This window comes from Plectrocnemia conspersa, unplaced genomic scaffold (assembly GCF_051122295.1).
Source record: "Plectrocnemia conspersa isolate PC_06_02 unplaced genomic scaffold, ASM5112229v1 ptg000006l, whole genome shotgun sequence".
Classification (NCBI taxonomy): Eukaryota; Metazoa; Arthropoda; class Insecta; order Trichoptera; family Polycentropodidae; genus Plectrocnemia; species Plectrocnemia conspersa.
The window spans coordinates 16569747-16587576 of record NW_028277170.1 but is presented as its reverse complement, the minus strand read 5'-3'; the positions used below and the strand labels follow the sequence as shown (position 1 = coordinate 16587576).

Sequence of the window (17830 nt, the reverse complement as noted above, 5' to 3'; positions counted from 1 at the left end):
ATCGCATATTTGGCTGTGCACCGATGAAACTAAGCCATCATGATTGCCGACTGCGGCCGGGTTCGCGGTCACAATTAGTATTGATGCTCTCCTGGCATCACTATTTATGTTAAAGACGGAAGATGAACTAGAAAGAGAAGTAATGAAACTTCAAGAGCTCTCAAACAAACGAAGTTCGACAAAGGCCCAACTTCAGACAATAAAATATTGTAGAAGCAGCCGCTTCTCTCTTCGCTTTGAAGACATATAAATAATACGTAATTAATTATTGCACAAACATTTAAATAATACAATTTAAATATTTTACGCATATTATTCTCAATGGTGTGTCTAATGAACGTTGGAATGTTTTACATAATGTGGATCTTACATAAGTAAATATAAAAGTGGATGACCAAAGAAAATGACAAGATATAAAAATAAGACACAATAAGACACAAAAATAAGATGCAGTAAAAATAAATTAATATACAATCAGAACGAAAAAGTTCAAATTAGTATATTTATAGTAATGCGAAATAAAATAAATTAGAGCAGTGTACCAAATAAAAATAGGATAAAATAAATAATTTTATCTCTATTTAATATAACAGCTATTCAAAATAGATAAGTAGCCTGCCTTGAAAATCTAGTCGTGCGAAAAAAGCGGTTAATGAATAAAAACTTTCAATTAACGTAACTTCTAATTAGTACAGCCTTTCAGTTCAAGTTTTAATGAAGTAAACATACTATTCGAAATATACCGTATAATGTTTAAAAGAGGCGAGGAAACTATTTTGTAACACATTCACAATATTTATGAAGTATTTTGAACAAAGAATGATGTATTTGAATCAAATAACGTTAATGCAAACTTCTGATACCTTGAAACTTTATAAAGAGCACTAACGAATAATGCCAACAAAAAAAAGTTAAACTAAATTTACAGTAGCAATATCGCAACAGGCACTAACCATCTTGCGTTTAAAAAAACTGAATATAGTGGGAAATAATGACGTGCAATTTATAAATTATGTTTATGTTTATAAAAAATACATTTACAGAATTGAACTTAGTGGAGGTGTTACAACAAAGGGTTCTTTTGGAGATATTATCCACAGAGGCTTCATACATTAATCATATCAAAACCGCTGTAGAGGTTTGCATATTCTTTACAGATTATAAATAAATACAGAATTATTGACGATAATGAAATATTTTAAAGATATTTTACTCTGCGGCCTACGCTATCCAAGAAGAAGGCATAATGATGGACGTTGACACCGACAGATTATTTTACAACATAGCTGAAGTGTTAAACAGCAGTCTTCGCCTATGGGCACAGTTCTTCTATCCGATGCTCGAAGAAGCGATTTTGACTAGAAAAAAGTCTTTCGTCATATTATTTTATGATTTATCTATCATATGAAAGGCTAAAATTTTAAAACGCTTCTCTTTATTTTTTTTAAAATATGATTAGTTTAATTAAACTACATTATATAGCTCGCAAGAGATGCGTTTTAACATATAAGCCTTTCATATATTTATATATATTATATATATTGTGAATAGTGTACAATTACAAAATTTAACGGACAGGTTCAACCCCGAACTTTTTTACCAAGGCTTGGCCAGATTTGAAGAGATTTTCACACCATACGAAAATTTTGTTTTACATCAGATGAAGATACAGAACTATAGCCGATACGTGATGCAGACCAACCCAGTTTACACAGCTTATTTGACTTGGTGCGAAGCTCACAAGGAGTGCAACAGGTGAGTCAAATTATATTATAGTAGCACAGTCAATTAGACATTTAATCTGGAAATCTGAAACATTGATTTTATTATTTTAACAACATTTAAAATCAATATTAAAAAAAGCAAAATACTGATATTGATACATAATATTAATGTTTATATTTTTAGTATATTTCAAAGATAAAACACTATATTATAGATTAGCTAAAATTACATAACAATGACACTTTTCTCCTATTATGCTAGTTGTTTATTTTATTTTATTTAGAATACCTGTTCAATTGTATGCACTGATTAAATTATTGCTTATAAAAAATAGTAAAAAACAAATTTAAAAGATTTCACTAAAACCTTATTAATTTATAACGCTATATTATTTTAGTATAACATATAAATATAAATATGAACTAAGTTTATTAGTTCAAGTTTGGATATTTATTAAAGATAGTAAGTAAATATCATTAAAGTTGTAAATAAAATTTTACGATTATAATTAATATATTGTAAAAATTTAGATCATTTTTTAATTTAATTACTATTCAAGCTGACTTTTTAGTAAAGAACAATATAATATTTTAATTATAGCAATATTTTTAAATTGCCAAAAAGGACTGATATTTTTAAAGCATTGTTATTATAATAATATTACAATATAACTATAGATATAATTAAACATTTAGCAATTTTATTATTAAAACACTCAACTAATAATTTTATTTGCTTAATAATTTACATATAAAATTTGATAAAAAAAATCACATAGATTTTTCAGGTAAATTTTTTTTTTAATATTTACAATCTATTTATTTAATTTATTGTTTATACTATACAATATTCATAAAAGTATTTTTAATGTGTATAGAAATATATAATTAATACTCATCAGTCGTCCATTTTAACTTTTAATACTACAACATATATTTGAACTAGCAAACTTTTTAATGGGGCCTCGATCTTATCTTCTTGTTAATTTAATATTTGCGTATTTTGATTGTCATTTATTTTCTGATTAATATGTAAAAAAATACTCTTACATTACTTAATAATTAAAAAATACAAAACCCAGATTTTAAGATGTCAATACAACGATAGATGGACTTTTTAATGGAACCTCGATTTTATTTTCTTGTTAATTTAATATTTGCGTATTTTAATTAATACGTAAATGAAGACTCTTACATTATTAAATCCTTAGCTTTAATATTTTAAAATACAAAACCCAGATTTAAAAATGTGAATATTAATAACCCAGATGTAATATGCATAAAACCGGAAGGAAAAAATGCTTTTATTTCAATAATTTATCAAAAATTTCATTCGTAATCTCAAATGCCATTGTTTTAATATATAAAATATTATTAAAAGTATTTTAAGTAAATAATTATTTTTGTAGCATCAGCATTTTAAAGCAAAAATGACTACAGGTGATAAATCAATAGTTTTTCTGTGACTTAAATACCATCCTTGCTGAATTGAGAACTTCTTATATATTATTTAGAATATAACTTATTGATAGATATTGGCACTATAATTATATTTAATGTAGAACATCATCAAAATTTATACGCAATAACGTCAGATTTATTTTATTAGCAAAATTTCATCAAATTCGTATTCATCAAAAAACTTTATGATATTCATATAATATTTTTTACTAAATGAAATAAATAATGGTATAGAAAATGTTTTGGATTCATGACGTCATATTTGTATACACATATTTAAAATAATTTTAGATTGAGATTTTCGGATATTATGATAAAGCCCTTGCAAAGGCTCACCAAATATAAGCTGTTGCTACAAAACGTCATCGATACTGTAGAGATTGAAGAGGAAAGAATTTATGCATCTAAGCTTTTGATAGAGATACAGACTTTCATCACTAGAGTCGATAATAGCGTTCGATATAAACAAGAATGCTCATCGTTTGAATTAGCAGTCAACAGCATTGAAGGATACGATGTTTTTGTAAGTGTGTATTTACTGGAATAATTCTTAAGAGTTGACTCAATTCAAATGTATACTTAAAAATAGAGTAAGGAAGACACAGATCAGTTCTTAAAGCAACATCTGGATCTAAATCTTCGATCTCCAATGCCTAACTGCGAAGAAAAATATCAACGATTCTTGATCATTGCTGGAGACGTTAGGATGAGAGATAGCTTAGATTTTAAAGCTGATGTTAAAGCATTCCTCTTCACTGATTATTTACTGATATGCGGGCCTAATAAAACAAAGAAAAAATACATAGACAAATATAGGGTTATAAGGTATGCAAAAATCATAAAAATTAAATAATTAACAAGATACACATATCATTATTAATTATATGTTTATAGGCAAAAGTATATGGTAGATAAGCTGAAATTCTATCCGGTACGTGATAACACAAACGTCACCATTATACATTTCATAGTATTGGACGAAACTGGTACAGCTACAGCTCGATTCACTTTCACTGAAGCTAAGAATCATGCATTACACGTAGGATTCAAGACACTGACTTTGATATAATTTTGTAGCAAATATATATTTTTTAATACAAATTATAGGAGTGGGAAGACGCTATGTATGAAGCCAAGTACACTTTGCATATGATACGATTATTAAATTTAATACCAAACTTTGACCTTAGTAAATATAATCCCTGCAATTATGAGGTACGTAATACAAAATATTTAACTATCATGTCAGTCTATAAATGAGTATGTTTATAAAAATAATTCTCAATTGATATATATGATATAGTATTCAATTGTATGCAACTCATATTTTGAATAGATCTGTCTGACACCTTCTTGAGCCTATAAATATTTACAGATTGAACCTCCTCCGGTTGTGGTGTCAAATTCTAAATCCGTCGTAGCTAACGCTATTAAACGCGTACAGTGCCAACAAACTGGCACATTCCACAATATAAGACCTGACAGTCCTGATCGTAAGTTCAAATTATGTGCATACATACTCCTTAATAAACAAAATAATCTAAGCATTAAATAACGATAAATAATATAATCCACCTAATATATTTTGTTTATATATTATATATTACATACTTTTGTCTATAAAGAGTTGAAAGTTAAATTTGAAACACAATACCTCTTGTTTGTGTATGTTAAAGAATACGGTATGCTATCTGAAGACGAGAGAAAAGGCGGCGACAGCAAAAGTCCCGGAAAAACATCTAATTCAACAAAAGGCGGAAAATCTGTTGGAAGTTCAAGAGCGTCTCGCGTTTCCAGCTTTCAACAGTCGCACAGGTATATTTTTCTGAATACATATTATAACTTTTATTACATTATTTTCCGAGAAAGAGTAGAATTTTTTTATAAAATTAAATTCCTCTCCAATGAACCCATATAAAAATCAATTAGCCGATGAACAACAACAATAATCCTTATTCAATGGAGAGGGAAGTTTTGTCAAAATATAGGAAATAACGACTGAAACTCCTAATTGACTTAGCATGATTAGTAAAGCAAAGTGGAAATATATTAACAACTGCTTATAAAGTTAAAGAACACTGTGTTTTAAAATAAAAATCTTTAAATATTTTGGGTTTTAATTGCTATGACTTTATCAGACGTTCACGAGCCAATAAAAGCTCTAATGAATATATTGTAATGGCTTGACAGTATTTTTACGCGAATAAATAAAAATAACTATTTATCATAAAAAACAGTTTCGACCTTTTTCATTGGTCGCAATTTTTGTTTAAATATAGTATTTAGGATCTTCTACAAATATATTAATATTCATTTGTTTATTTGTTTATTCAACAGTGGCTCTACTGAATACACCGAGTCAAGAAGAATGATTAGCGCAGATACTTCCGTGGATCGAAGGACAATATCCATGAGCAGCGACGAATATGCCCTACCTACCATGCAAAATCTAGAAGTTGACGATCAAAAGGTACGTGATATTTAAATCTATGGTAGTAATATTCATTTTTATGTTTTAAATGTATACCGTTTAAGTTTATCTAAAATGACACAACATCTTCGTTTTACGAGAAAAATATGTTCCGGTAAAATAACCGTTCGTATAATATTTTTTCATTACTTCTTAAATATACAATATATAAATCCAAAGTTTTCGCAATCAACTTTTTCATGGTTTTATTGCATAAGATATTTAAAAATTATACTTACAATACTGATTTATATTTTTTTTAACAAATTCCCCATTAATTTCGTGCGCCTAAAATAAATATAAGTCTTACGCCCGCTCTTTTTCTCGGCATTTAACGCGTCCAGTTTTTAGATTAGATTAGAATTCGAATTTCGCAGCAAAAAATGAGGCAGTTATAAAAATGAATTCCCCGTATTTTTTTATCACACCGCGTATATTGATCGTTTGAAACAGTTTTTAAACACACGGTCCAGATGGTTACTTTGGCGATTATTAACCAGGGAATTCGAAGAACAGTGATAATAGACGCAGGGTCATACACAGCTACTAATTTTGTAGTGTGGGAGATTTCTCTTTTCGTTGTTTAAGTGGTCGTTATGCTGAACTATTAATTTGTAATTAATGACGCAGATGATTGAAACCTCTCATAATATCATATGCAAATATTAGATCAATTACCCCAGCTTCCTTTTTATGCGTCATTAACATTAGAATTTAAAAGTACAGGATTATATTTAAACACGGGTATAGTCCGTCCAAGATGTTAACGCTCATCATCGTTGTATTGGAAATAAGATACATACACAGTTTTCCGCAAATTTGTTTACACCGATAGAAAAACGTTACCAATACTAAATCTGGGCTGTTTTAATGGTAGGGTGAACATACATTGGAAATTGAATTAAAAATTATAATATGTTACATTTTTAATATTAATTATTGTCTTGTTGTGGTATTTTGTTATCAATAAAACAATTTATATATTATTTTAAATATTATATTGAACAGATATTCAACCTGGAGAGTGATACCAAAACATATTTAACTCAAAAGTTTTTGAGTTAAATATGTATATAAATAAACAAAATAAGTAAGAAAGTGATATTTTACACTTTCCTCAACAACTTAAATAAAAAAAGTAAAAATTAATTGCATTTGTAATTTTACATGGTCACCCTATTATATTTTCTCAGCAATATTGCGACGATGAGCGTTCATATCTTGGACGGACTACGTTAGTACGATAGTTCCATTACCGAAATATTTTGCTCGCTGGCCACTGTAATAGTTTTATGGTTATGTTTGATATTGATGTTTATTATATTGTGTCGCTGTGTGTATTCTACATAGACGATTCGATCAAGAACATCTCCAGGTTGGTCGAATCGTCTTTCGATCACCAATCACCGAGATCCAAACACACTCTCGGTGAACATACCGGAATCTCTATTGTTCGGTCAAAGCATGCCCGATTTGGCCCAAGAGAACAACACGACATCATCAAAGTAAGTTAGTCGGCACAAAGGCAAACAGTTTGTGTTACAAAATGAATCGTTACAATGGTTCGTTTTGGTTTTAGCGTCATAGTAATACCACCTTCGAATTTAAACGTGCCGACGGAGCCAAACAGGTACCTTAGAGCCGGATCTCCGTCTGGAGCTTTGGGTCCGGACAACAGAGGCATTAGCTACCCACCACCGAGTCCCAGGTATGTACCTTTATTTACGCAATAGTCGAAATATTGAGAAATTTTTTACATGTCCATATCAAATTTATATATGTTCCTCTTAAATAATTAATATTCAAATACGACAAGAAGAAAGATTTTATTTATTTATTTGATGTTATAAAATACAATTTGGTTATTTTGGTTTATCCCAACAACAGAAAAAGTATTTATATAATATCAACATATTATAATAATTTTATAATCGAATGTAAGATAAGTGATGCGATCATATTTACTTCAATCTAACAGTGATATTTTATTTATCAGCTGAATTTATATACAACAATAAAATCAATCCGATTGTATCGAATGCATTTCGGTAATAATTGGTCTTCAGCCTTTTATGATTAAATTACCATATATTTAGTGGTTAGTCAACACATGAATTGACAATCGTCAAACCGAAAATTACATGATACGTATAGTATGTATTCTACTTGAATATAGTCGTTGATTTGTTAAAAGCTTCGATCTTACAAAATGAAAATTTTACAAGAGAGAGAAAAACTAACACTATTAACAATATTTTATGCTGTCTTTTTGATTATTTTTGCCATTTATATCGTCTTATTAATTGTCTCGATTCTTACATTTGAATATTTAAAACTAACACATATAGATTTTTTTAGAGCAAAGCTGTATATATTTTAGAAATTCTCAAATGATACTTTCATGCTTTTCTTTAAATATAAAATACACAAAAATAGTTTATTTTTATACGTTTGTAATGGTTTTGCTTGTACTTCGTTATTATTTAGGATATTTTATATTGTGTAATATATCACATAACGTATTATAAGTTAAATCAATATCACATAAAAAAAACTATCATAATTTAACATTGAATGTGTTAACAGATCAATGATTGCATAAAAGTTGGTTTGCTAATTGGTGATTAATATCAACCCGAACCACAAACCAGCTGGCCACATGTAGACTCTGAAAAATATGGAAAATATTTTATAACGTAAAATACGTACATTTTTTGCGATTGCAATGTGTTTGGTTTATTCATACTTTTAACGTTTCTAGAAAAATAACAGAGGTTTTTGCCAATAAAATGTAAATACAGTATGTATAAATTGTTAGTTAAATATAGTATGTATAAACTTAGTTAAATATAGTATACATATATAAACTTAGTCGAAAACTGTATTTATTTTTGTGATGTAAAATTCCGTACTCCTAAAGCGGATTTTTTATTTTTGAGTACTCTTTCATATTTTATCAGTTTGATTTCAAAGATTCAAAAATAAGGGGTTGTGCAAAAGATTATTACCATATATTTTTAGTGTAATTTTAGTTTTGCGAAATGCTAATTATTTATAGACTTAATGATTGTTCAAACGTTCGTGTTTTCGTAAACGATCTACTTTTCGCCGCACGCTATATATAATACGATTAAAAATTTTATCGTTTCTATTACGTACAAAAGCACAGAACAAACGTGCAGCATCCATTGTATTTCCCCAGCTGTTTTAAGCGGTCCAGAGCTATTTAATTACTAACATCAATATATTGTGCAAACTCATAAATTTTAGTACGTGATTTTGTGTGTGTGTGGTGTGGTTTTCAGTCAGTATTTTAAGGAAATAATAATGCTTACGATTTTTTTCATCTTTAAGCTTCTCGTCTCTAACACGAAATCAAACCTAATCCAACCTAAGTTTTACGCAAGCTCTTTAGTTATGATACGTGATTCTGATTCAAATATTGCTTTCAGTCAATAATTCAACTGAATAAAAACGATGTTCTTTATCTTCAACACTCTTTTCCCTGGTACAAAATCTAACCTTACCTAACCATACTTTTATTCTAACTCTCGTGTAGTTAGTTCAACTGAATAATAATGACAACGATATTCTTTATGTTTTTTAAGATCTCCAATACGAAATTTAACCTAACCTAATCTTACTTTTGTGGAAACTCTTTACTAGTACTTCCTGTTCCTTAATCCTTTATAAATAAAATACCCTCTTTCCGAACAGAAGTACGGCTGAACCCCTAATCTGTTGTAAATTTTTGGATATGGTTTTTTATCTTGCATTCAAGATTTCTTCGGTTCAAAAAAGCATTTAAAGTAGACAAATTGTTAGCCCCCATAAACATTCTAAGTAGCCTCAAGCAATTGTGTCATTTTATCGCCTGTATCACTTTTGAACTTTTTCTTCAATTTGAATCACAATCATTTAATTCTGTTCTTATTCGGTTCTTAAACAATAATAATGCCTGCATTACACTCTCTGGAAGTCGTCCGAACTGAAGCGACCACACTATCTGTCTGGACGGCGGCTTCTGTCACGTACAGCCGGCATATTTGCGCGCGATCGAAAAATGTGCCAAATAATCCCAATTTTTAAATTGTCATATTATTAAAATTACGCTACTGATAATTATACAAGTTTGTGTGGGGCTCACCAATACAATTTCAGTGAAAACTTTCCGGTCGTAAATATTCAATTTACGCAAAATTTTTGTCGGCTTTTGCAAAATGCCATAGGGCATAAAAATTATACTTCAGAATACGAACACCACATTTGTGATTATCCTAGAATTTGTCGCCATCGATTCTAAATAAGAATTCGTTATGGTGCGACATTTATATAAACCGATCTAGGAAAATACATAAGAATATTCGAAACTAATTATTTTTTAATTATTTAATTTTATATAAAAAAAAATATAATAACGATATCTGTTAGAAGAATATACTATCAAAAATATAATTAATCGGTTTTGGTGCTCTAAAATATTCAAAGATGTCAGTAAGAGTCTGTTCAAGTCCCCGATAAGCATGTGGTATTATAACTTGACTACGTGACCATAGGACGCCTATGCGCATAATGAAATTGAACCGAGCTACTCGTTCTATATCAGTTTGCAAAAAAACATATCATTATCTCTCTCACTTTCGTCACTTAACACGCGAGAGAGCGAAAGGGGAAGTATCTCATCACTCGCGCTCGAAAAAGTTCCTTTGACTTCGGTCCGTTTGCCGACAATGTTTGGAAGCGCTCGAAGCTAACCAAGTCCACTGAATTACCCCCTCTTTACCTCTCGTTCTCGGTAACCTCGGACAACTTCCGAGAGATTTTAGAGCAGGCAGAACCGAACTCGACCAAAGTAACCCACTACATTCTCCGTCTTTGGCCAACCTTGGCCAGCTTCCAGAGAGTGTAATGCAGGCATAAAGGAATCATAAATCAGGATTACATAAAATAGTATTTAAATAATATTACAAATTAAGAATATGTGGCACGGGTTACTACTTCTGATTTTTTTACTTTGTTATCAATAGAAATTCTCCTATATTTTTAATGAAGTTTAACTTTGAATGATATCTTTTTTTTAGTTTAAAATAGCAAATATTAGTTTTATTTACAATTTTTAGTATACATAATATGTGTTTCGCTTTGAGGGTGTATAAATTTACGTAATATGGTCAGAATCTTTAAAAAGCCATCTGATCCTTTTGAACGGTTTTTTACGGAAAACATTCTTGAGATTATTTTTAACGCCATTTCGTCAAAACATATTTTCCACTGAAATTTGTTTTCAGTTTTATCTATTCATACAAATTCTTTATATCATTTACTATTTTATCCATTTATACAAAGTCAGAGTTAACACTACTTTTTCGTGAAATATTATAAGCAAATCATAAAGATATTTTGCAGGGATTAATGATGTCATTATTGTTCTAAGCAAATATCAAACGCAGTAACGTAAAACCAGTCGTTCTAGAAAAACATGCAAACCGAACTAATATGAGTAGTTGATTATATGTTACGTACGTTTTAAAAAAATAAAAAAATAATGTATTTAATCTTAAAGATACATATTTTCTCTTTTAGTTAAAGGTATTTAAACAATTTCTTAAATTAAAAATACATAAGTTTAATAGAAGTTTAAGATATTGTAAAAAATGAAACTACAAATTTGTATCAAAATAAATATAAATAAGGAAGACTATTACAGAATCTATTATATTAACATAAAATGTCCACTTAAAGATTACTTAATCTTGATCCTATTCTCTAATAGATAACACATTACCTGAGATAAAAAGTACTTATTTGTTACTGAACTTATATATCGTTTTCATAGCATAATAATATTAAAAACTATTTTTTTTTAATTTCAATGATTGCTTCAATTTTATTTCTTCAATCTGTTTTAGAGTAATATTGATTATTTTTTGTAATTGCTCTCATTAATAGTTTCTCTGACATATTCAATATATGTACCATACAAGAAATCATCTATTGAAATGTATCATGGATTTTGCAAATATATCAACAGGTTACGTATTTATCCCAAGATGATTTTTTACTGATGTTTATAATCTTTCACCACATATTAGAAAAAAAATTTTCATGACTTCTTTTAACACAACGCTCTCAATAATAGTTTCTTTAATATATTCACCAACGTATTCTATTTCCATACAATACTTTATTCACTGAAATATTTTATGGATACTGCAAATATAGCAGAAGATTTACGTATTTGTTTCGATGCGAATTTTTATATAAAATGCAAAATTCATAATATGTTGCCTGGATAAATTTAATAAAAAATATTTTATAAGAGCAAATATAAAATTTTGCGAAACATTTTTGTTAAAAAGGTTCTCAGCATTTCACATACACATTTATAGGTAAAATATATTATACGTATTAACATTTACGTGTCAATCTACAGAGCTTCCTTGAGGCGTGGTATAGCTTTTTCTCAAACGCCTAAAAATCCTTTGGTAAAATCTAGACACATTACTCGAGAAGCAAGTTCTGCGACGCTTCCACAGGGAAGTCCTAAATTTGATAAGGTGCGTATCTCTCTTTTATTTTTTATTATTTTATAATAAAACATATTTATATTTAATATGTTTTAACAGTCTCCGAGCAAATCTCCTGCTCAAATCAACGACCCGACACCTCCCGTCATTCAAGCCATCAATTTTACGATTGTCGATGAAAGTTTGCAACTTCCAGATATGTGAGTGATTTTTTTATTAAAATATATATTATTTAAGATTTTATTTACAAATATGTTTTAACGTAAATTTAGATCTACCGAAGTTCTCGAATTGGACTCTATTTCAAAAGAAAGCGATAAAGATATCGAAACTGTTATTTAATCAACTTTTCGTATAGTGTTAATTTAAAGTTATTTAAAAACTGTGGCTTCAAGTTACATCAAGAAACTGTGACAATGTTAATAAACATGAGTGGTTAAGTAATTAACATCTTGTGATAAGATTCGACTTTAAAACGTGTGGACTTTTTAAAAGTGAATATATTTATATAGACGTTTAAATGATAGATTTAATATTTATTGAAACATCATTACACACATATAGACATATACATATATTTTTTAAATAATTTGTTCCATCAAAAAAAAATTAAATATACGTATATTTATTTATACGTATATGAGATATTTTCTTATATACATACACATATATTTTTATCCAAAATTATAAATATTTTCACATCGAACATTTATAAAAAAATAATTACACGTATGTATACAGTCATTAAAATCAAGTAATACGAAAGATTTTTTATTTATAAATACAAAATTCTCGCTGTGCGGCCTTAAGCTCTCATGATAATATAAATCCATATATTTACAATATTTACACATATAGCATATATTTAGCCATCAATCACGGCACTTAATAATTATAAAATATATTTATATAACACATATACATCACACTATATTATAGTATTTAATATATATATATATATATATTTTTTTTAAAATACTATACATGCTATTTTATGAAGTTTACAATTTTAAATTGGATCAAATTTGATATATTAAACTACAAAACTTATAAATTTCCTACAATGTTCAAATGGCAAATAAAATGATTTCCTGTTACTAAAAAAAATATTTTATCACAAATACATATACAGATACATATTCATATACACAATTAGTAAAATAAGTATTTATGATAAGAAAATATATTTTAAGTACAGTAGTGTGTAGTTGTTCAATTTAGTCTTAACCAGAATCAATGTTATCAAGTTAATGAAACAAATATAAGAACGAGTTGCTTGTTAAAAGCGTCAAGACTGATTGCAAGTGTGAGGCTTTAAATATGTATAGTATTAAGGAAGGCGAGCTTTTAGTAACGCTTTTAAGTGACCGCTATCACAGCTTCTGTGAATTGTATTGTATGCAAGCGTTGTCTCGCGTTTATTCCTTGAATGTTCATAAACGAAATTAGAAAATGATATTTTGTGAAGAAAAATGTAGTTAATAAAAATATAAAAATATATTAGTCAAGCTGTTACATTGTAGAAGCAATCTTAGATTGCGTATTAGTATAACATATAAGATATATATATAAATAAATATATATATATATATATATATATATATATATATATATATATATATATATATATATATATTTATCTAATAATGATGACTGATAAGACGCCTGAATGCATAAATTAAAAAAAAATTCTGAAAGATTGCAACATAATGTTGAATATTTTTATATATAAGATTATTCAAAATAAGAAATATATAATTAAAAAATTACTTATTAAAATAATGAATTAAATGACATTTATTCATATATTCCTATATCTCATATGATAATTAAAAATTTAAAGCAAATTTAATTGAATTTAAAGTCATTTAATATAAATATATATATAAAAAAAAAGATATATATAAATATATATATATATATATATATATATATATATATATATATATATATATATATATATATATATATCTAATAATGATGACTGATAAGACGCCTGAATGCATAAATTAAAAAAAAAATCTGAAAGATTGCAACAATATGTTGAATATTTTTATGTATAAGATTATTCAAAATAAGAAATATATAATTATAAAAATTACTTATTAAAATAATGAATTAAATGACATTTATTCATATATTCCTATATCTCATATGATAATTAAAAATATAAAACATATTTAATTGAATTTAAAGTCATTTAATATAAATATATATAAAAAATATATATATATATATATATAAATATATATATATATATATATATATATATATATATATATAAATATAAAAATATATATATATATATATATATAAATATATATATATATATATATATATATATACATATATATATATATATATATATATATATCTATATCTATATATATTAGTAAAATTACATGCATTTTAACAATTCTGTATCGCATTTGTGCGTCTTTAAACAGAATTTTAGTCTTAATAAAATTAGAAATTATATTCCTTCTCATCTAAATGTATGTGCAAACAAAAAAAATTATAAAATGTAAAAAAATGTATAAAACTGTTTTATTTAAGTGGAGATGAGAGATCATATAACAGTAAATGTTGGAAAATCTTTTTTGTGTTCAACTTGGTCCATCCTTGGTTAAATCAAGAAATCTGTCGATTGCCTATAAAATTGCTAATAATAACATCAGATTTAAAATGTGATTATTATTTAACTCTAGTCTGCTTTAAAAAATCGCAAAGCTATTTGAAATGTCTGCTTTAAAAATCGCAAAGCTATTTTAATAATGCAAAATAATATTTTTATTCGTAAGGAAAATTTTTTTAAAGATAACATAAATATAGTTTTGAATAGTTCGCCAATGACTGGTATACTCTTAAAACAGATACACAATTTGCACAAATATATCGGGTTTCTCTGCGTTTTGTTAAGTTCATAGATTTGTTGAATATACTCATCCCTCGATTTAAGGAAATTTCGCGTAAATCGAGGCATAGAACGAAATTTATAATAAAATTATCGAATAGTGTTCGCGTGTACTTTTTAACGTTTCTTCAAATTATAAAGTAAACGAGCACTCTAAAAAGTATCTCAAGACACGTTGCATGGGCAGTGGGAAAAGTTCCTGGTGTAAGTTAAGTTTAAGAAGAGGAAGTAAGTCATCAACCTATGCGTTTGTGTAAAGCCGCGGTACACGTGTGTAACAAAAAATGTATGATTTTTAATATTTGAAAAATATTTTTTCTTAACCGCGTAAATTGATGGATAAGTGTACATTTTTCATAACATATGTCACTAATAATATTTAAATTTTGTCATACGAAATATCCCAAAACACGCTGTTAACACATAAACTAGATGAAGTGTCAAGATATAATTTTAAAATTTTCATCTTGTAATGATAATTTAATTTTGCTTTGATTAAAAAAAATAATTGAATCGGTTTTTTGTTCGTCTATATTAACGGTTCTTAATACTGTTAAAAGCGGGAGACGAGAACGAAATCTTTTTTGTCTGTAGTAAATATTTACTACTCAAAGCATAATTCAGTTTACAACACAGTCAACCGATATTTTTTTAAATGAAGCAAAGTCAAATATAATGTCATATTTTATTTATAAAATGGTTTTGAATCCATTCCCTTTTTTACTACCGAAGCTACCCGAAGATAATGGATTTATTTACTTCCTACCGTAAATAAATAAATCTATTCAAAACTGGATACACGCTCACGAAAATATAGCCAATTCAATATCAAATGAATAAATGGAGTTTCGAATAGTTTTAATCCTCGAAAACGCGGGAATAGACTGACTGCGAAGTTTCACTAATTACACGAAAACGCGTGAACGGAACGTAATGTGTTAAATTAAACTCAATTAAAATTTGGCAAGATCGTATTTAAAATAAAATCGCATAAAAAATAACAAAGTTACATCGTGCAAAAGCCGCAGCTTGGACCAGAGTACCGTGTGATCTTGGGAACAACGCAAGGATGCAGTCCATCACACCGTTGCTGATTTACTCGGAAGGAAGAAGAGTGCCCGGCCAACCAGGACCCGTGTAGGTAAGTGACATGTTTATTTTCTTATTTATAAAACCAGTGGCGTAGCTAGGGTATGTGCCGCCCGGGGCAATCCTTAAAATTACTGCCCCCCTCCCCCATACATTTTTTTGAAGGGTCATAAAATCAGCACTTCTTAGAATAATAAATTGATTATTGTTAAGCTCTTGCTATTCGTAGATTTACATACATTTTAGTGTCTTCAGGGTTAAGAACCACACTAGACGATTCCATCGCGAATATGCCGCCCCCAAGCAAGTGCCGCCCGGGGCGGCCCGCCCCTTCCGCCCCACCATAGCTACGCCACTGTATAAAACTATGTATGAATGTATTCATAAATCATCGTATTTAACTGCCCATTTGATCATTCTTGCAATAAACGTTACATAAAAAGTAAATACATATGTGTATGTAAAGGTGAAAAAATGTTTAACTATTTTTTCCCAATAAAATTCAATTGTTTGAACGTCCTGGACATTCCCGTTTTACTCCAAAACCGCTTGTATACGACAAATTTTTGAAGGCTGTATTACGGCACAACGATTATTTCCGCGTTTGACGGCATTCCTTGTTTTTAAAACGATGTCTTTAATTCATTAAAACCATGGTTCAGTTTACAAAATATATTTTTTTTAATAAAAATAATACATGACGAATATGCTTTTTATCTAAATTATTTTTTAACGAAGCACTGTTTTAAAAATTACCCAGTAATCGATATAATCACCTAATGTATACTGAGAATACCTTGTTTTTTTTTATTATAGCACAAATAAATAAATGAAACTGACCAGGCGTTAACATATGACTTTGTGCTGCAAACTACGTAACATGGCAAACGGTGGAAACTTTATGAATGACTCGTTAAAGTTTTCCTCCCTACTAAACACGCCTCAAATAGGAGAAGCGTCCTGTTATCCATTTATTGAAAAATAAAAAAATATCGATTAATGAAAGTTAAGTACGTTGATGGATACCTATATTTTCAGAAAATATGACATGCTTAGAATAATCAGCTAACTTATCAATCACAAGTCTTAATATAAGTCAGTTTATCTGATTAATAAATACATCAACATATATAATATAATCAAAATAAATTTTTTTTTTTCGATTGTGTACAATACGAGCGAGGGACTTGATTTGTTGCATTTACGGCATCGTTATACAAACACGTGTGCCAATCGACTATTTTGGTGGATTATAATCCTGAGAGAAAGGTGGATGTGAACACACAAGAAACTTTTTGGTGCCAAGAATTCACGGATCAGAAGCGAGGTGTGCCACGGCGCGTTGTCGTGATGAAGGAGGAAGCTATTGTTCCATTTCTCATACATCGTTTCGCAAACGTTGCAGTACGCCTTGTAATAGTTAGAGCTTACAGTGGTTCCCTTAGGAACGAACTCTGATCGCCCTATGCCCACATTATCGAAAAAAAAACAATGAGCACGACCATGATGTTCGACTTTTCCATTGGGAACCCTGTATTTTCGTCTCAGGGTCATAGCCATACAACCAACTTTCATATCCAGTCATAATTTTGACCATGAATCAAGACGAATCTTCAATTCCGTGCAAACTGACATACGATTTTCC

At 28.4% G+C, this 17830-nt stretch overlaps 1 protein-coding gene across 1 annotated transcript in view; it reads left to right on the top strand.

Moving 5' to 3' along the window:
- Positions 1 to 13762, top strand: part of LOC148234364 (uncharacterized) — a 175145-nt gene extending 161383 nt beyond the window's left edge. The window contains exons 15-29 of the mRNA XM_088188425.1: positions 1044 to 1138; positions 1205 to 1368; positions 1579 to 1755; positions 3477 to 3708; positions 3775 to 4010; positions 4080 to 4224; positions 4293 to 4400; positions 4561 to 4678; positions 4862 to 5000; positions 5523 to 5655; positions 7006 to 7160; positions 7235 to 7363; positions 12089 to 12212; positions 12282 to 12382; positions 12455 to 13762. Coding sequence (XP_088044551.1) covers positions 1044 to 1138; positions 1205 to 1368; positions 1579 to 1755; positions 3477 to 3708; positions 3775 to 4010; positions 4080 to 4224; positions 4293 to 4400; positions 4561 to 4678; positions 4862 to 5000; positions 5523 to 5655; positions 7006 to 7160; positions 7235 to 7363; positions 12089 to 12212; positions 12282 to 12382; positions 12455 to 12524 — 2126 coding nt within the window. The 3' untranslated portion in view covers positions 12525 to 13762. The remainder of the gene's footprint in view (positions 1 to 1043; positions 1139 to 1204; positions 1369 to 1578; positions 1756 to 3476; positions 3709 to 3774; positions 4011 to 4079; positions 4225 to 4292; positions 4401 to 4560; positions 4679 to 4861; positions 5001 to 5522; positions 5656 to 7005; positions 7161 to 7234; positions 7364 to 12088; positions 12213 to 12281; positions 12383 to 12454) is intronic.
- The last annotated feature ends 4068 nt before the right edge of the window (positions 13763 to 17830 follow it).